The 21,990-nt window shown below is 36.8% G+C and overlaps 1 protein-coding gene across 1 annotated transcript in view; it reads left to right on the top strand.

The window, feature by feature from the left end:
* The window catches only part of Palmd (palmdelphin), a 49,287-nt gene that overhangs the window by 11,257 nt on the left and 16,040 nt on the right, over nt 1-21,990 (top strand). The window contains exons 2-3 of the mRNA XM_047556852.1: nt 7,640-7,720; nt 12,313-12,437. Coding sequence (XP_047412808.1) covers nt 7,640-7,720; nt 12,313-12,437 — 206 coding nt within the window. The remainder of the gene's footprint in view (nt 1-7,639; nt 7,721-12,312; nt 12,438-21,990) is intronic.

Here is a 21,990-nt window from a genome sequence, read left to right as displayed (position 1 = left end):
TGATGTACAAGCTAATTATATTGTACTGGTAAAATCAATAATTTGAGAAAATATGTAAATAACTTAGAACCAGATCCTGATGTATAAATTTTAAAAATTGTAAATGATAGATGTTGTATCCTAAATCAATAAGAATTTTTTAATAAAAGTGCAGATAATTAATTAAAATTGGCTGGGAAATTGGCACCTACCATAAATCAAAATAAGATTCACCTAAAGAAGTGTATCTTTTCAGTATTTAGAATACTGGAAGAAAATATGGATGAATAATTATCAGCTCTCAGATACAAAAGATATTAAAAATACCAGAGCAATACAAAAACACTTTCCATACTTAAAACATCACAAATAACATTTAAATGCAGATAAGAAAAAGTATTTACATCTATTGTGGGAAACAAGAGGTTACTATCCCTAATTTAAGGAGCTTTTAAAAATTGATAAATAAATAATCAGGCTCACAGAAAAATTAATTCATGTCACAAACAGGCAATTTAAAAATAACAGTTACTAATGTAATTAGCCAAGGAAATTATGAATATTTGACCACACTAATCTCAGAAATCTCACTAAAGCATCAGTGAGACTATATTTTGTCTTATCAAAACTAACTTTTTTAACTTATAACATTCCTAAGTAATAAGAGATAATAGTCTGTTTTGTGGTGATCAAGACATTTTTGATAAGAGCAATAAACAACTTTTCATTAGAGTGTTTTAGCCATCTACACCAAGAATTTTAAAAACATCCACACCCCTTGACTTGGCAGTAACTTGTAGGAACCTGTGATATGAAATTAGAGAATTTATTCTCTAATTTTGGTCCAAAATTGACATAGAAAGGAATTCATCACATGGTTACTTGCAATAGCTAAAAACTCAAAACAACCTAAAAGACAGAAAAAAGGAATGGTTAAGCAAATTATATTTCAAATAAAATTTAAACTTTTGATTTTTAATAAAATTTAGTTAATGGGAAATGTTCAAAGGGAAAATGGTGGAAACAAACCTGTTTGTGGGGGGCCCCTGTGTGTGGTTTATGCATAAGATGTGTATCTGTGGTCTGTGTATATTAGAGTATATTTGGCATAAAATGTTCCAAATTATGATGGTAGTTATTGCTAAAGTAGTCAAAGTCTGAGAGATTTTTATATTTTTTTCTTTCAAGTTGTCTAGGTTTCCAAATATTTTACAATTAAATTATTTGCTATGGTTTCCTAATTAATCTTATTAATAATAAATTTAGTCACTAGTTTGGGTCCATCATTCCTCTCATTCAAGAAGTTTTGAAATCCTCACTTAGTTATCTTTTATCACATTGGCTTCCATACTGGGCTGACAAATAGTCACCTGCAGCAGTTTCTAACAGCAAAACTTCCAGTCCACCTGCACTTCATCCTTGAAATTCTGATTCAGAAAGTTAGCTCAATATCTTTATGTGTTTGCTGAGTTTAGTTTTAACTTTCCGTCCATCTTCCTACAGGACTGTGGTGTGAAAAGCATTAAAACAGTCCCCATCAAATAAATATTCTTTTCTACTCATGTTTTTCACAAATTTGTAGGGCAAATAACCTTTTTTCAAAAGCCATGCAGAAGCTGGGCATGGTGGCTGTACACCTGTAATCCCAGAGGCTTGGGAGGCTGAAGCAGGAGGACAGGAATTCAAAGCCAGTCTCAGCAACTCAGTGGTGCTAAGCAACTCAGTGAGACCCTGCCTCTAAATAAAATACAATAAAGGGCTGGGGATGTGGCTAAGTGGTTGAGTGCCCCTGAGTTCAATCCCAGTACAAAAAACCCATGCAGAACCAAGACACATTGCTTTCCTGGTGACCTAGATCTACCTCTTGGAGATTTAGGGACGATTAAACAAATTGATGTATTTATGAATTTGAAGTGGTTTCTAGAACATTAAAAGTTCTCAATTAAGACTGGCATAGTGGCATACACCTGTAATCCCAGTGGCTTGAAAGGCTGAAGCAGGAGTATCACAAGTTCAAGGCCAGCCTCAGAAACTTAGTGAGGTTTAGGTAGCTTAGTGATATCCTGTCCGAAATAAAAAGCAAAAAAGGTTGGAAATGTGGCTCAGTGGTTAAGTGACCCTGGATTCAATCCCTGGTGCCAAAAAAAAAAAAAAAAAAAAAAAAAAAGTTCTCACTAAATGTTAGCCATTATTACAAACATCAAAATCTTCTGCTGATCTTGAAATAATTAATATAATTAAGATGCAAGGATAAAATTTTCTTTGTTTTTACTTTCTGTTTTTGTTTTGTTTTGATGGTGCTAGGGATTAAACCCAGGTTCTCAAACCTGAAAGGTAAGTGCTTTACCACTGAACTACACCCCCAGTCCTAAATCTTTGTTTTTAATAATCAAACCCTACCTCCTAGATATGCCTCTCTAAATACAACATTCCTTGTCTAAATGCAATTCATTCTGCAACTTTGCCAGGGATTAACCAATAAATCCCACCAGTCTTTCAATATTTGTAATTCATTTTTACCCTCTTCCAGAAATTGGGGCATTTGCCACTTTCAGTCTTACATCTTTTCATTTCATCCAAAATTTCAAGGAGATTACACAACAATATTCTTCTGCCATGTCTATAAATTTTTCTTCTCCCTGAAATAAAGCTCACTCACTGGAGACCAGAGAGCAACTCTGCCTTTGAGAGTTTACTTCCTCTTGGGTGTTAATTTTCCTTTAAGTGTGTTTGTTCCATCCTTCCCAGGATCAAGATTACTCTCCTTAATCAAAACTATGGGAACAAAATAGACATGGAGTAGTTCTATTTTGTCCCTGTTATTTTAGTATGCATTACACTATTTATCTCAGCAATAGTCTTACTGCTTTTAACATTTTTTTATGAGAATCTCGCACACACACACACACACAACATGCACACTTTTGTGACACTGATGCTTTTCATGTATTTTAGATCTTCACATTGCCCTGGATATTTACTTTATGTACAGCATTAAAAATAGGTGCAGCCCTCGTTTCTTTAGTCCTGATTACATGAGCTCATTGGGAAGGTCCCAGTTAAATTTAAACTATGTGGTTTTTTATTTATTTATTTTTTTTTGGTACCTTCCTTTCTTCTTATCTGAGATCATTTTTAATTGTGTATCCGTGATTTCATTTGTAAATTGCCCATGCCTCGTGATCTATCATCCCTCTAGAAATATTTTAAAGAATTTTTTCAAGAATTATGAATTCTTTTATGGTTGCTCTAACTTGCTCTTAAAATTTTTTATAATCCATTTATTAAAGCACGCCTGTACCCACTTTCTGACCACGTGGTATCTAGTGTAACAGCAGGAGACTTCTGTTTTTCTTTACTTTTATCTAAATGCCCACGATCGGTTTTGCCTTTCCTTTACGGAAACAGGAAAACCTAAAAGAGCCCAGGACTGGAAACTAAGATCTGCTGATGGGTCTTGGCCCTGCTACTAAACACCTTATTAAGTAAGTTGCTTTGCCTCTCAGTACCTTGAACTCTAAGATATAAAATGAAGTATTTGGGCCATGTAAGAACTGCACCTCTGATAATTCGTTATATCAGGGCACAGAAACTGTGCTGATGTGTCCATGACTTCCTCCTTGTGTGGAAGCATGTACTCTCTCATTGCTCCTTTCAGTCTTGTGACTCAGTTCAACAGGTTTTATTATAAATACTATCTAACTGATCCCCAAATAAACTTCCACGTGGGCCCCCTTCCTCTTCTACTCCTTCACCGTGACTGCTCCATGGGAAATCTATCTTTAGCACCTCCTTTTCTTTTCATAACCATGTCTCTTATCATGCTCTCCTCTATTCCCTTCAATATCCCACCCCCTTTATCTCCAGCTCTGACTCCTCATCTCCCTCCATCCAACATCTCCATCCAACCAGACAGCCCCACCAAGTCCACCCAGCGACACCGCAAATGTATTCTGGGTCCATCATCAATTCATCACCAACCCATTCTTCCTTCTCCTGAATTCCCTATATCTATCAGGGATGCTGTCTTCCTGTCAGTTACATAGACAGGGAAGCTCTGTGTTCCCTTTGGCCTTTCTCTCTCCCTCATCCACACGTCCTCAGTGGCCAAGTGCTGATAATTTTAATGCCTGGCACTCTTGGACATCCCTACCCTCTGCACCTTCTCTCCAAGTACTCATGTCTCTGCTTTGTTGAGTAGCCTAACGGTCACCTGCTTCTCGCTCTTCAACACTTACTAGACAGTGAGGCTATATTTACTTCTTAAAACATGGTTATGACCCTGAAAATGGTTCATGGCTCCTCCCTATCTCAATACATAAATAAGTTTCAAATCCCTTGTTATGCCATTCAATACTCTCTATTAAGAATCTATCCTCATCCTGTTATTCTTAGTTATTTCCTGCTATTCCCTGTATGGCAATTTAGATTCCAGACTTGCTGTTCCAAATAATGTCCCAATGTTCTAGTTCCAGGCCCTTGACCTGAATGTCCTTTCTCCCCACTCCCAGTCCCAGCAACTACCCAACATGCCTACTCAGATGCCATTCCAAAGCTTCTCCTAACCACATCAGCTGGAAGCAACCTTTCCCAGTCTTCCCTCAACCCTCAGCACCTCTGTTGTGCCTTAGTGACAGGTATCACTATATTTCTCTGACCACCGTCACTTGCACAAATGATTTTCCTTCTTTAGGAGAACAGAAACTTCTTGAGGAAAGCACCTATTTCTGAATAATTTTTAAACACTGCAAAACTCTTAATGTCACCATAAATTAGACTTGTACCTCCGTATTGAATAAATTAATAACAAAGTAACTCAGAATACATCCTGCCTTCTTGACTGAATCAGGCATTTTCAATACTCATTGTTAATCAATAATACCTCCAAAATACATTCCTAAATATTGTGATTGAGGTAATATCTTTGGATCCTAGATGGTGATAATAACTTTATAGTTGTGCAAGGTGCATAAATTAATTTTTCAAATAAGAGGAAGCCTTTCACAGAATTGGAATTTGTGGGTATCATCTGCTAAAATAGACTGTCAGACAAGCAAACATCTATGTAATTGATTGTTCACTGATAACTGAGCACTGAAGAAGTAAACAATGATATGTTATTCAAAATAGTTACAGAAAAATATATCTGATGTGCCAAGTCACAACGGTTATTTACAGAGGTGCTCCACATTCTGAGGAAATTTGGGGAAACAGATGGCATTTCACATGTGTTTCATGATAATTTGAGAAGGAATTAGTTAATTTTGATAACTTATGGTACACTAGCCATAGAGCTAGATATAATTCTTAGTTTGTTCTGCTATATTGAAACTAAATTATTGTGATATTATTTTTCAATAATACATATAGATTCCTATCAAATTTGTCAAAGGATAATAGCTTACTGTTAATGGATATCTTATGAGGGAAAAGTATTCCTATCTTAAAATAGGATTATGTCTATAACATTATAAAATTATCTTCCCACCTACCTAGACCAATAGGAAAGAGGCATCATGTTACCTCTAAGTGACAAAACACTGGTATTCCTTAGCAACCCTTGCATAAGCCTTGTGTTGTCAAAACACCCCAGAGGCCCTGCTTCTACCCACAGCTTCCATTACCTGATTACTAGGCCTGAGATGAAACCAGTCCAAACAGGCAACCAACAAGTTAGGAAGGTATTGCTGGGCTTCACAGTCACTCCCCCCAACCACACTGTGCCCTTTTATGGGGCTGTTGGTAAACATGGATAGATACAGCATCACATCTAGAGAACTAAAAATGTTCTCCCTTCTAATAAGAGGTCCCAATGTTGCTCCCTGTCCTGAAGTTGCCTCCAGGCCTCAGGGCCTGGTAATGGAGAGGACAATGAGGAAGGGTATGACTAGCCTAACCAACTTCCCACTTGAGGAAGTGGTGCAGGGACTTGGCTAAATTGCCTGGGTTCCAATCCTGGTTCTGCCATGTCTTGTTTATGCAAACTTGGATGAGTTAGTCTACTCTAAACTTCCATTTTCTGTCATCTAAAATGAAAGTCATTACAGTATCTCTTTGTTATTACAACTATTAAATGAAATAGCGCCTGTGAAGCACTTACAAAATACTACTTATATTTGCTCAATAAGTCTCTTATGGAGAATTGACTCACAGAGGTTTACAGAGTTTTTGTGACTAATGACTAAATTTCATCCAAAAAAAATGAATTATAAAGGTCCATGCTTTTTGCCTATTTTTCCCCAAAAGAACTGCTTATAAAATTTAAGAAGTAGTGCTGATGAAGTCAGGTGTTGCTCCTATACAAAAGAGAAACAGGACGTGAAGTTAGAGAACAATGTGTTGTTTTTCTTCAACAAATGTACCTGCACTTACACATCAAAAAAGAGTTTTAATCTTCAAAGGAATCACATCAGGAAGCCATGCACTTATTTCAATGAGGCTGCCAAATATTTTTGGAACTCTTCCTTCTAAATTACCTTCTGAATCTGCTTCAAATTCTTTTAGATGTCTTCATTGGCAACAAAATTTTATCCTTTGGGAGTTTTCCATGTTGAAAGCAGATTTACAACCAACTCTTATGAACAAGATGGAGGACAATGTCACCTCTAATCAAAAGTGAGAGGAAGTAAAGATTTTTTTACATGGCTAGTCAAAATGGTTCTATTCCAAATCAGGAATCTCTCAAGTATTTCAGGCCAGAAAAGGCATTGTCAGAATTAATGTGTTGTTTTCTGAGTGAATAACAGGTTATGTGCTTATTTGCTAAATTTCACTAAACAAATATTTCCCCTTTTTCATTTTTATTGGTGCATCATAGTTGTACATGATGGAATTTGTTACATATTCATACATGCACACAATATAACAACTAAACAAATATTTTTGAGCACTGTGTAACAAGCACTGTTATAGGAACCTTCACATATACTTGCTCATCTAGTGTTCATATGTTATGAGGTAGGTACTCTGAGCTTCACAATTTAATAGGTGAGGTCATTGAAACACAGAGAAGTTAAGGATTTTTTCTTAATACAGAGCTACAAGTCGAGCAGCCAGATATCCAATCCCGACTCTCTACTTAGTATGTATGCTTTATTTTCTACAAAGTACAACCAGTATGTATTAATGATCTTGCTTCCTGTGGTGTTTTGCTATTTGTTCTTTCAAGATACTATAATTTAAACTTGATAAATGAGAGTGTCTCTCTCCATGGTTTTTTTGTTTGTTTTTCACCCCAGCTACTGTTAAGAAGCGGTGTCTGAACTCTGTTTCTCTATTGTCTCTCTCCAAGGAGGAAGCAGTCTCACTTTCCGGCTTCCTAACTACCCGGAGGTGATCCTGGGCTTGCACAGGTGCTGGCCTTTCACCCAGCAGCCTCTTTACCCTTGTGCCAGAAGCCTCCCTTCCATAAAGCCTCCTCAGGCCTGTTTCAAGTTTCCCTCTAAAACCCCATTTTTTCCATTGTATCATTCAGCACCTCAGTCTCGCTCTCTCTCTCTTTCTCTCTTTGCTTTGGACTATGGGTTTCCAAAGCAGCTTTATACCAATGCCAAGGCCATCTGGCTGACCAGTCATTCATTATTCAAATAATGACAACCCCAAGAAAACATGTATAAGCAAATTTTCAAAATTAATTATGCTGGAACATTTTATATTTCAGGACAAGAGAAAAATACAGGAAGAAATCTCTCAGAAGCGTCTGAAAATAGAGGAAGAAAAACTAAAACACCAGCATTTGAAGGTAACTTATGACTTTAATTGTATTTCAATGATTTTGTATTCAAATAACCTAATGGCATTCAAATTTCAACAGCAAAGATGCTTTAGGAGACAGAAAATTCCCAATGTAGCTCTCAACATTCTAACAGCCCTAGAAGAGGCCAAAAAGCTATGGATATTTGCATATGAGATGAATACCTTCTGTCAAACACGTGGGAAGCTGAAAACATGGTTTGATTACTTCTGTCCTTTAGCACTGAATTTCCTAATTTTCCTCAGTAGCCTTGAGAATTCAGCCTTGAGAACTTGGCCCTGACACAGTCTTGTTTAACATCCCTGGGGAGGGGATCCAGCTAGGAAGTTCTCTTTGAAATCAGTGAAAGGCCAGCCATTCCCCAAGGGATGCAGAACAGACGGTGTCCAGCCTGGTCAAGGATGCTTCTGTTTAAAAGCTCAATGTGATGAATCCAATGTTATTTGAGAATGGTTTGGGTTTCTGTTTTATTTTGTTTTTGACAAAACATGAGATCATAACCATAAATAGGTCTCCATTTTTAAAAAGCAGACTTTACATCTTTCACTGGGTGTGGTCATTTTGTAATTAAAGCACACTGCGTTTCAACATCTTATTACGTAGCTTAGTCACAGGATGTAAGCAAATGACAAACAGGAGCTCCTTGTGAACAGGCCCAAGCAGGAAACTGTACTTATCTGGCAGGGCTGCTATCAATAGATTTAATGAATATCCTCAATGAAACAATGCTATACATGCCTGGGGTCTCCAAAATGATATTAAAATTGCCAAATTCAGCTAAATCTTTACTACTGAGCTACAAACCCCCATCCTTTTAATTTTTTTTTATTTTGAGACAGAGTCTCTCGGTTGCTGAGGCTGAGTCTTAAACCTGCCATCCTCCTGCCTAAGCCTCCAGAGTTGCTAAAATTACAGGCATGTGCCACCAAGTCTGGCCTAAATCCATTTTTTCAATGGAACAAGTAACCACCTCTGAAAAGAAATTAAAACTCTAAAACTCTCATTAGTCTCAGTTTTCCAGATTCAGTTGGCTTTTTTTGCTCCTACACTAGCTGACATTGCTGTTGTTTGGTGAATAGTTGCAAATCACAGTTAACCTGCTGTTGTTCTTCTAATACGTCACAAAGAATATACATGGGTAATAGACACACAAGAAAAGGAGTATGTACTCCTAGAAAATTAATAAAATTAAAACAGATTTTACCAAGTTATTTCAGTATAAGTCAAATGAAATCTGTCAAATCTAAAACAATATTTGAAATAGATCATTTCTAACCCCAAACCAAAATTCGAGAACTTGTGTCTGCGTTCTCTCTCTCTCTCTCTCTCTCTCTCTCTCTCTCACACACACACGCACACACACATGCATACACACATTTTCATATAATTTGATTCTGGCAGTGAATAGCTAGCTTCCTGCTTCTAAGTAAACCTATAGCTCTCTAGCATATAACAATTGTGATTCTTGCAGAATGGGCAAAAATAACAGCAGAGTTCACAATAAAATAAAAGGTTTAAATACCACTACAGTTCATTTTGGAAGTAAGTTTCACATAGGAAAAGCCTGACTTACTGAAAGGTCCATTTTTGAGGTGGAACTTCATTTCAGTACTTGTCAAGAACAGACCAGAAAGTGATATATGACCTTCCTTATCAGTTTAGTTCTGGAACAAGGAGACCTCTCCTAATGTAATCCAATCAAAATAGTTCTCAGGCTTTGGACTGCCATACACAGTTGTGCAGATTGTGTACTGCACAAGTACAAATGGAGGTGCTGAAATCCTGCCCACACTTCCTTGCCAACTGTGCACTCTGGCCCAAGTTTACTTGTGCCAGGAGCAAGAGGTTTCCATTTTCTATCCAATTTCCCAAGTTGTGCTTGACCCAAAGGGATGGAGGTGAGGGGGAAGAGGAAATGATACATTTTCCTAATTTGGGAAATTAAAGATTAAATAAGCAAAAGAAGTTAAATGATGATGTTTAATTTAAATTGAAGTATAAGCATAAATTTCTTAATCTGAGGTGTTCAAAGAAAGTTCTGTTAAAGATGTGAACTTTAAACTGGGTCTTAACCAACAAGTTGAATTTCTGGACCTATGTGCAAGGTGCCAAGTTGGACACTAAGAATTTAAAATAAATAGAATTTGTGCCCTCAAAAAGATAACTGACACATAAACTCATAATGACATTTATCCCATGATGAGCACTCTGTAGGAGTCATAAACCACAGAAGAACACGGAGGAAAGAGTGGTTATTTGAATTGAGAACACTTTTCCAAGTTTGCAGAAATAGTCATGCCAAACAGCAACCAGGCATCAATCAAAATCAGCATAAAAAATGTGCAAAAGTATTTTAAAAATTAATCCTACAATATGTTCATCAAGTCAAGAATGTTCTAGTGGTCTCTATAGTTAATCACCACCAGTTATCACCACTAGTCTCTTGTTTTTTTCTCTCTCCATTTGTTATAGTTACCATGATGTCCTCACCACTTTCCTGATGCAAACTTTTTATTACACTTTGGTGGCACAATTAAACAACATAAGCATAAGCATTTGCAAAGTGTCCCTCCTGCATCAGCACACACATATTTCAAAATAGTTGTAGTCACTCTGATCTTCAGCTTCTGAGCCTGATGATCACACCCAGGACCTGCACACAAGGAACTTCCATGGATATTCTCATTCAATATTCAAACAACTGTGGGACATGCACACTAAGGATCTTCTTGCCTAGCAATACATCACAATCTCACACCACCAAGAAACACAAAATATACTCTGTCTAGAAAATTTTCCTTTCCGGTAAATCCATTCATTCATGGTATGAAAAAATTAAAAAATTTATTCCAAAAGCTTACTGAAATTGCTGGTTAAAATTGCTTCTGGAAAACCTTTCCCTTAAGTACTGCCAAAGATTTTTCTATCACCTGCAGGTCACTTATATTTTCATTTAGTTAATATGGTTTTTAATTCTGAATTTTATCATTGTGAATTAGATTTTATTATATTCATTAGCCTCACATACAAAGGTGCAAGTCTATACTGTGGCACAAAAGCAAAATAACGGTTTTGTGTACTCCAATATGTGATTGTGCCAGATCATTTTGACTGCACATCCAAATTGTATATTTTATATTTAAGTTAAAAGAGTTCTCCAGCAGGGGTAAATGACAATTTGTGAAGCATGGACAAAGTTTTATCAGTCTAAGATCACTGCTTCAACCAGGGCCATCTAGATTTTATTTGCTCTTCAAACTACAATTCCATATGCTATTTATTTGTAATTAGTGTGTACTGTTGGATTTTTAAAAGTCATTTGAGAAGCACTGTCTTTCTTAAAAGAACCTTTGTAATTATTGAGCATAACCAAGGTTAACTTTTTAAAACTCAAATATATTTCTGTTCCAATAGTATTAATTCTATCATCCTTTGAAAAAAGAGAAAAAAAAAGTTCTTCTTATTCGCTCTCATTTTAATTGTAATATGAGAAAGAAGTCCCAGAAAATAAAGTTCCCATAATCTCCTCATCATTATAGGCATAATGAATCCCCAAAGATAATTGAATAACTGAGCAAACAATGTAGACAGGTAGGTTAGATACATATGAATACATATGATGCCCTTTTTTCAGGAAGAAGGGAAGAAACTCCATCTTTTGGTAATAATAGAATCATGTATCATACAGTTTCCACTTGAGACATGGACTGGATGCTACCTAAAGACCCTCCAAAGTTTCTAGGTCTCTTTCATCATTTTAAGTTTTCTTAGGCTCAAGTCCAACAGTTTGATTGTTTCAAGTAAATTCAAAAGAATTTTTTCCATATAATGAAACATATCTTTTTGTGTTGTTACAGTTGACCAAAAAATTAAACTCACCAATGTTTAGGTACAGCCATGAATTTTGTGCATTATATTATGGTGTCAGGTAGGAAGCTGGACTGAAGGTTGTCTAGAACCAGGGAGATTCCCAGAAGAGAGGAGGGGTACTGGGTTTTGCTATTGTATCTTAAACTAATTTAACCTTGTTCTTACAGCCCAGGATAAAATAGCTGCCTTCTGTTTTGCCCACCATTTCAATTATTCCCAGAAAAGGTTTTGGGGGAGCAGTCATTGTGTGAGGTCACTGGGGTGAATATTAAAATGACTTCACAGAACTTTGAGTTTTATTAAGGACACAAGACATACAGCCATCAACCAAAAAGATAACAGTAAAGACATCTCATCATGAGGTCTCTAAGTTACTGTGATAAATACACAGCACAGCATGATTCTGGAGAGTTTCCTGAGGGTGAGGATGGAGCTGCCAGGGAGGGAGAGGGTAGGGGTCTTCATGAGATGAAGGAGCCTGAAACTAGGCCATGAAAGATAAATAAAATTTATATACATAAAACATGGCTTTGGAAGGGGGTCCAAAGGTTGTGAAAAGGGAAATGACAGATTTATTCCAGCAAGGCAGTGGGAGAAATTGATTCTTCTTTAATATGTTCACTATTGAAATTTGTAAGATTTGAAAGAAGAGATTTTTATTTGAATTATTGACTGATATGAGAACATGTGTTTGTATCTCCCGGCATCAGAAAAAGACCTTGAGGGAGAAATGGCTTCTCGATGGAATCACCAGTGGGAAAGAACAGGAGGAGATGAAGAAGCAGAATCAGCAAGACCAGCACCAGATCCAGGTTCTAGAACAAAGTATCCTCAGGTAGGATCTCACAGAGGTGCCCCATGACTACCTTTACCTTTGACTTTCTTCCGTGTGTGTAGAAAACTATTCTCATTTTCAGAGGCAGAATCACATCTTCCATTTTTATTTCCAAAAAAGACTAGGGAAATACACCAGCAGACAGAAATAGAAATATTACTTTAAATGTTTCCTGAACACTGCAACACTAAATTTATTTATTTATTTTTTTATTAATTTTTTATTTGTTCTAATTAGTTATACATGACAGTAGAATGTATTTATGCATTTTGATAAATCATACATAAATGGGGCATAACTTCTTATTTTTCTGATTGTACATGTTGTAGGATCACATTGTCATGCAGTCATATATGTACATGAAGTAATAATGTCTGTTTCACTTTCCTATACTTCCTAGCCCCAGACCCCTGCCCCTCCCTTACTCCCCTCTACCTAAAGTAACTCTATTCCCCCCTTATTGTGAGTTAGCATCCACATATCAGAGAAAATATTCCACCTTTTTAAACATATATTGGTGAGTTACTCATATCTCTTTGAGTCTATTTCCTGTAATTACCTATCTTTCAGGGCTGCTAAGAAGATTTCAAAATGTTTATGCGTCTACTTGGCATATGGCAGATGCACCAAAAACCATACTTCTTCCCAGTTCCAGTCCCCATTCGCACCTGGAGACAGGTGACAGGTCTACTGGTGTGTTTGCACTGTCCCTCCATCAGACCTCTCCCACACCATCCCCACTCTCTACTTTGGAAGAGAAGATATCAGATACAGGAACCCTTTTCTACTTCTGTGACCATGCACAGGCATCCATCTCATTTCTTCATGTCCTTCCCTTCCCATTATGCACAGTCAGGCAACTCCTGGTGGAACAAGTCAAGACATCAAATTACCTTGCCTTAAAAAGAGATGATGGGCTTGAAAAAAAAAAAAAAACAGAAAGCTCTAACATAAGGTGAGATTACTAGTATTATCACACACAAAAAAAAAAAAGCATGGAAGAAACAGATATACGAAAGTCCAGAATCATTTCCTAACCTACACAGGGAAAGAAGATGAAATTTCTTGCAGTTTACTCATGACACTAATTTAAAGTCTACCTATCTTTGAAATGTAGGCAACTTGCAAAACTTCACACACTTGAATTCATTGTCTTCAGTGAGGACTGTAAGAAAGACCTGCCAGACCTTCTGTCCCACAGCTGGCTGTGGCACACCTTGTCCAGAATCACCGTACAACAGATCTCATTAGGACTTAAATGGACCACATGGAAGAAAGCTTCCTTTTTAAAAAATGGTTTCCATCTTACTTGCTTAATTACCCACTTGTATTTTTAATAGCTAAAATCATTGCTCATCCCTAATTTTGATATTTTTTGAAATTAACAATTCTTAAGAGGTTATATAATTTAAACATCTATATTTATAAACCCCTCAGTTGTTTGTTCAAAGACATCAAGTGCTCCCAAACAGTAGATAATAAATTCTTTTTAAAAAACCAATAACTCAGCTCTATGGTTTGGAAAACTCCATTCTCTTAAAACATCCCTTAGCAAGAGCTTCTTACCAAGTCTGGCTTCAGCTGATGATTACTTCCCTTCTTCCTCAACATGGAACCCTTATCTCTGAAGGAGTCCGGAGATAATCCCTGTAAGCCCTTACCGCTGCACAGACACCTCCTAGATTCCCCTCTCAGCTTCTTTGAAGTCTTTCCACATACTGAATACCTACTTACTCCACACCTGATGATAATTGAAGTTTGGCTACATATACTCAAGCTCCATGAACAGGTTTGGGCAGCATTCTGAGTAATCCCAAGTCTTTACTAGGACTCTACTGATTGCTTTTAGACCTTGCCTGAATGCTCTCAGAAGCACATAAGCTTCTAGCAGTACTGATAGAGGTCTGCCTAGTTAGAGCTCCTGTCTTACCAAAACTAGAAGAGGAGAAAGAGGAGAGGTATTTAATGATGTATATTATGCACCCAGCACTTTACATATATTGTCCCATTTAATCTTCATAGCCCTATGAGGTAGGTACGAACTTGGCTTATTGCAGAAAGATTAAGGAAATCACACAACTAGAAAAAGGCAACGGAGGACTATTTCATTTGACTACCCCACACCGCCTATCAAACAAAATCACACAGCAACCTCCTTGAATGGAAAAGGTATTACCTCTTATAATAAGTCTTGGAAGCACGATCTGTCTCTTTATTCCCCTTTCTCCAAAACCTCCTATTACATTGGGGATCTTCTTCCATATCCCTCTACTCTCTTTGTGAAAGTATCAAATAACGATCTGTTCATTACCCAATTTCTGGCATCTCACTACAACTTCATTTCAGGTCTGCAGGGTTCTATTAACTCATCACTAGTCCTTAATAAATACCAAATTATTTTTGTCCACCAATATAAATAATAGTAACAATAACGGTTCATTTCTGAAGGGCTTTGTACAGTTTACAAAGCACTTGAATTTACATTAAGTCACTAACTACTCATGGCAATCCTAAAACAAATAAACGAAATTTAAAAAGCATCAATATCTTCATTTGATAGATGAGGAAATAGGCTTAGAGAAGGTAAGGGACTGAATTAAGATCACAGGGCCAGTAATGGGTAGCCTTTAGTCTAAAGCAAGGGAAGGACAGTGACTCTCCAGCTAGAAAATGAAAAGAGAGCTGTAGCTATAAATGTTCAGAAAACACCTGACATGGACAAGTGTTATCTCTTATAATCAGCAAACTGCTTTGGTTAAGGAACAGTCCTAAAGAAATGTATTTGCTAAGAATTAGTAAAGAATTTACATTCCTTGTGGTTCACAGAGGCATGTTTATCTGGTGAAAAATGTGAAAGGAACAGAACGTTCCAAAGCAACATATAAAGACAAAAAATATGTGTGCCTTGTCTGCATTAAGCAGCCTCCGCAACTGCCCAGCATTATAGAAATCACACTACCAGACCAGTTTTACCTGATAACAGAACATTTTCTTCTCAGATATTTCTAAAGCTACAAAATAATCAGGAGACTTTTTTTTTTTTTTTAAATTCAATCTTTGCCTAAACAACTACTCACGGTGCTTAAGAAGCTTTTATTACCAGCTAAACCAGGGCAATTTCCTGCTAGTTCTGAATAACAATCAAGCCAACTGATGAAGTTGAACTAAGCAGAGCCATCTCATTCCCTGAGCAGGGAAACCTGAATGTGATTTATCACTTAGGTGCCTGCTTGTGGGTGATGCTGGCCTTTCCACCAAGCCCCTCAGCTAAAAAGTAAGAGTTTAATCAAAATAGAAACCCTATAATTGCCTCAGAGTCCATAGCAGGGTCAGATTTGGCACATGAAGTTTTCATTCCTTCTATGTCCATAGTTATGTGAGATGGACAGAAAGAGTCCAGCCTTTGGCATTCAAATCTCTGTTCTGCTAACCACAGTGCAAAAGCCTGGCCTTGTTCTTTCACCTCGGTGAACCTTAGTTTTTCTCCGCTGTAAAAGTGTGTCAAATTTAACGAGTTCACAGAAGGCATAAAGCAAATACCACGATGGTAGGTGTTCAAAATATATCCCATACTTTTCCTTATTAAAAATGAAAATAATTAAAATTAGAATATTGCCCGGAACTTTATCCAGAAGTTTCTTACTTATTGGCTATGATCTCTCTTTTGAGTGCAAAGAATAATTTTCTTCAAGCAAACTGAGAATACCACCCAACAAGAATTCTTTCCAATAGGAAATAATTGATGAGTTCTTCATGGTTCAAAAGATAAAATGCTAATAGTTAATTTTTATAGAACATTTGCTGTGGACCAGGCATTACTCATACATATTATTTCATTGAATTCTCACAATAATCTTTCAAGGTAGGTAACATTTAACAGATGAAGAAAATTTATAGAGGCCATTTATACAGCTAAAAAGTTAAGAGCCAAAATTTTAATCCTAATTAAAAGTCCTCATTGTGAAGTAAAATGGTGCCTTAGATCCAGCAAAAAATTTTTACAAAAGTTAAATTCTTCCAGGCATGATAGTGCATGCCTTTAATCCCAGCTACTTAGGGGTGCTGAGGCAGGAGGATCCCAAGTTCCAGGCCAACTTGGCAACTTAATGAGATACTGCCTCAAAATAAATAAAAAGGGCTGGAGACATAGCTCACTGGTAGGACATTCTTGGGTTCAATTCCCAGTACCACAAACAAAAAGTTAAATCCTGTACACTCCATCTTTTTACAGCATTTTTTTCAGTCCATGCTATGATTTCTCACTTAAATGTATCACATCATAGAGGCATTCACCCGAATATTTAACATGCGAAAAACACACAACAGGTTCCCTGACTCACACGTAACCTTTAATTCAAGCACATCTTCTTATTCATACTCTTGTCTTCTCTTCTGAAGAGAGGCAACATTTCACAAAATAAGTGGATTTCCATGGTTTCTATCCCTGAGTCACATTCTTAGCCATGGAAAAATATTATTGAGTACTTTGCCTGGTGCCTTAACTAATACCTTAGGAGGCAATGTTCCCAGAAGAAATCTGTATTGAACATCTCCTTCTGAATCACTTTGCTTAAATAGATTTCAATTTGCCTCCCAAATGAACCCTGTTCTTCCTGGGACCACTAAACTGCATACTGCCTAATGGCAGGCACAGGTGCACTGATGTATCCCTCCAAAATCCGTGTGCACAAATCCTGTTCTGACTCTTCATTGCTGTCCTCTGTCCCACATCCCATACTCAGAATGACATCCCATGAATCCCCAAGAAGTCACCATGGGAACTGGGCTCCCAGGACCTTGCATTCACAGGCTGGGTTCTTCCCTCCAGCTGTCCTGCAGCTCTCATGACCTACCTACCTCTGCCAAACTGCATCAAGTTCCCCTCCAGACACTTTCTACTTCTTGTACTGTTTCCAAAGACCTCTGACTTTAATTGGAGCACAAGAGCGCCTGACAGAAATGTCATAAGCATAAAATGTAAAGGTTAACTGTCAAGGAGAATGATGCAAATACACTGCATTTCCTTTAAGCAGGATAAGCTACTTATGATTACATATTCTCCAGTAAGGATATATTTTTTTTCATATTCCAAAATACCCTTCTGACTTTCTGCCTTCTTTTAATAAACTTTCATTTGTCCCCAAATAGAAACTGGTTTATGCATGTAGTATGAAAGAGCAAAGTTTACACATGAAGCCTCAGATTTCTAAGTGACTGTCATGAGAAAAACTGAGAAATGGGGCTGTCGTGGTAGCTGGAGTTGTATCCCACATAACAAGGAAAATTCCTCCACAAATGTAGATGTAATATAAGAAAAAGAATTTTGCTTAACATCATCTAAAGAAATATTCTACTCAGTTAACTCTAAAGACTCCATTTCAAAAGGGAATTCGAAATATCAATGTAGAAATAGGTCAGATATTTTTGTTGCTGGTTATGGCTTATCAAAGTTTAAGTCGTTATGATTCCTATGCAAGTTTAACCCATACCAAATGATTTAACTACCTGTGCAGGGCAAGTGCATCTTAATGAAACTAATGTCTCATCAAACACAAGTGAGATGTCTGCATGAATAATACCACATTCCAGGTATTTCTGCCTTCCCAATCCAACCCAGTTAACAATATCTAATACCATACAGCAGGAAGATAGACAGGCTGCTTGCTCTCCATGACAACATGAAAGAGAAGAGAAAGGGAAAAAAGAAAAGGGGAAAAAATCGACCATTTGTTTCTTATTAAATTTGCCGTTGCCTAGAAACACTTAAGAAATTATTTTGAGGAAATTATATGAGTCAAAATCATTTCAAGCATGTTTTTCACTCTCCATATTTGACTAATTGGTTTACCAGATTTGTGATAGTTCATCTGTTGTTGTTTTTAATTTCCCAGATAGTCTGGTTATTTTTAATTCAGGAGTTTCATTTTTAATTTAACAAAAGAAGCTAAGTAAACCACACTTCCAGCAAAAAAAAAAAAAAATAAAAGGGGGAAGGACTCTACTCACTCACCCCACCAGAACATACATGCACACAGAGAAGCCTCTAGTACAAAGCATAGCACATGGTTGGAATACCTCTGAATACATTGCTTGATACATAAATGAAAGAGAAAACTGAGAACAAATGGATGGGTAACAGATGAACTTAAAAATACTACTTCTTTAAGAGGACCTGGAAAAGCCTGAACAATGACTCAAACTCTAATAAACAAAAAGAAAGCCCTGAATATCTTTAAAAAGTAAAGAATAATCTAGTATGCACAAGGCTCTGGGTTCAATTCCCAGCACCGCAAAAGGAGGGGGAGGGGAGGAAGGGGGGAGAGGGAGGAGAAACATCTAACTCTCTTAAGTGTCAAGGGTAAAGTTATGTGTAGTGGTGCCCTGGGGCTGGAGGCAACTGTTGATGGCATGTCTTAACATTCCATCTTCGCTTTGTTCACTGTCTCTTCCCTTCAAATGCCCTTTTATGTTCTGTCCCCACCTCGCAGCATGCTCTCTTGCTCATAACCTATGTTAGTAGAAATAAGAATTAAGTGGTGACTGAGCCAGAATAAACACACCAGCACCCTCTTGGTGGGCTGAAAAGTACATTATAATAACCTCTGAGGGTCCTCCCTGCACCCCACTTCAATCCAGTAGTGATCACCATTTATGAAGCATATCTTCGTGTGCTAAGCGTTATTCTAATGACAATTCTCTAAAGGAAGTTTAGTTACCCTAATTTCATGCATAAGTATGCTAAAGCATATAAATCCAGTGACAGTCGTACCATGAGTCACACGTAGTTCTTTCTGATGTTGAATCCTTCCCTTCATCCCTCTTACAAGTGGTTAATTTCAGTGAGCATTATTGCAAACCTGCCATACGTAAGTCTTCTGATCTTCTAGAGGAAATTTGAGAATCGCAAGCTCCCCAAAGCAAATTTACATTTGTGTTTATCTCTTTTAAGATCCTTTAACTTTCCAAAGTGCTTTTATATTAATTTTCTCGTTCAAAATGATACTCAGTGCTCTAAAATTCAAATTTAAGATCATTAGCTGAGATGTCACAGATCTTTGGTCATGTGGACATGAGCAAAGAAAAAACAGAGGCACAACTAAGCAATCCAGAAAGTGGGGGCTGAATTAGTTGGAGTAATCCATTCTCCAACTTTTGGTGACAAAGAAAAAAATGTTCAAAATCAGAGACATTGCATCAGAGAGAGAAATGCTGCCATAGGGTCTAGGCTTCTCCATTCCCCTGTGACTAACTCCATCAGCTCAGAAAACATCTACACCCACACTTTGCAATGCATTCTTTGTCTGCAGTAAGGCAAATGCCATTGAGTGCATTTAGACCACCCAAAGTTAACTGGCCTTTGTTAGTTGTTCTGTTATATTAGGATTGGAATTTATATTTGTCAGTCTTTATATAACAAAATTCTGTTCTTAGTTTCAAATGTGAACAATTAACACTATGAGGCAAAGCAAAAATGAAGTGAATAGAAAATAGGAAATACAGTGACTGCTCTATAATATGATTAGAGATAAATGTTAAGGGTTACAAGGCTCAAAGATAGTGATTATTTATGAACAGAGGAAGTCAGTGGCTGTCTACATCACTGAATATGTTTTGCTACTTATTATATGGTTACAAGTGGTTTATTCACTAGAAATATTTTTCTCCACAATTTTTTCCAAAAACAAAAAATGCTTATCAGAATCATGCATAAGCACATCAGTTAACTTACCACGTCATGGCTACAACAGTACTTAAAGGTCATTTGAGAAACTTATGACACCCGAGTAGAGGTCAAATTGAATTATTATTACAATTACTTGACTCTTATTAAATGTTTGGCATGTACTACAAAGTTCTCCACGTGCTCTAATTAAAAACCACACGCTCAGCTTCTGTTCTTCCAGAGCATTTGAGAAGCTCAAAACTAGCCAAATCCCTATGCCACACCAACATTCGAAGCACGTGTTTATTCAAATTTATTTGTCAAGCACAATGGTGCACACCTATAAATCCAGTGACTCCAGAGACTGAGGCAGGAGGATTCCAAGTTCAAGGCCAGCCTAGGCAACATAGTGAGACCCTGTCTCAAAATAAAAAAAATTAAAAGAGATGGGGAATAGCTCAAAGAGTACCCCTGGGTTCCATCTCTACTATCACACACATACACAAAAGTTAGATTTATAACTTTCACATGACAGTGTCTGATTCATACTTGGTTTCATATGGAGGTGCTGGGATTGAACCCAGGTTCTCACACATGTTATGGAAGTGCTCTCCCACTGAGTTACATGCCCAGACCACTCTCAAAATTTTATTTTGAGACAGGGTCTTGTTAACTTCCCAGGATGGCCTTGAACTTGTAATCCTTCTGCTTTAGCCTCCTGAGTAGTTGGGATGGTCTCCTATTTTCTATGGCAAATGAAACTATTCATTTACACAATGTTATTCTGATTGGCAGGGCTAGCTTTTCTACTAAGTCACTCTTTTCTAATGTATAATCATACTACACAGCAGTTTCAAAGCATGATAGCATCATCTGTTCATAAATATTAATATTTACAGATATATTAAGAAATGAGATTTACCTAAGTACAAGCAGTTCACGTGTAATTATAAATTGTTCGACTTTCTAAATATCTGCTGCTCCCAATCTGACAGTCTTATTTCAGTGCCCCTGTTTTGTTGGCTCTCTGCTTCTACTTATCTTAAAGCTGAGGCGTCATATTGGCTATCCTGTTCTTAAAGGCTCAGGATTAGAGGCAACAGATCTGGCTCACAGCAAACTGTGCTTGCTGTATGCCAAAAGCCCTTTAATTCTCTGGCATGCTTGCCTTTAGCATGTGACTGTTTACTCTGGTAGGTTAGATCTTCCTAATAATACACATGCCCTTTGACAATGGCTGATTTGCAGGCAACTCTTGTTCTTTCTACATATCTGTACATAGAGTTTTTCTTCATCTTTTCTGACATGCTTTCATTGCAGTTAAGTGAAACAAATATGTCTGACATGTAATCAGTTCTTAATAAAGGTTTGTTAAATGTTTAACAAAATTTGCTGGACCCCAAATTTTTAAAGTAAAATTTAAAAATTCTACCTTCTACTAGATTACATATCCTCATTTTTATTGAGAAAATAATTTGGCACTACAGTATCTTTAAACTCTGACCCATTAGTGTAGTAATTTATCTGCCTGTTACACATGACTACCATACTACACTCAAAATTACCTAAGTTATCAACCAGGTGTTCTCAATGATATCCATTGAGTTTCCAGAAGTATTCATTTAGATGAACTATGATGTAACAAAAATAAATAGACCTTTCTTTTTTCTTTAATATTTAATATTTTAATATTTAATATTTAATATTAATTATCTGTTTAAAAATTTTAAAAATTTTAAGTGTCAAAAATATTATCTATCATCATAAACTGTATTAGATTTTACATATCATTTAGGATCATAAATTCTTAGAACTACTAGGAGCAAAGCTGGATTCAGTATTCTGTTTTCACTAGTTAACTATCTGAAATGAAAGATACTAATGAGTAAT

The sequence above is a fragment of the Sciurus carolinensis genome, chromosome 1, assembly GCF_902686445.1.
Source record: "Sciurus carolinensis chromosome 1, mSciCar1.2, whole genome shotgun sequence".
In the NCBI taxonomy this organism is placed as follows: Eukaryota; Metazoa; Chordata; class Mammalia; order Rodentia; family Sciuridae; genus Sciurus; species Sciurus carolinensis.
The sequence above is the reverse complement of the archived record's forward strand: the minus strand, read 5'-3'. Positions and strand labels throughout refer to the sequence as shown.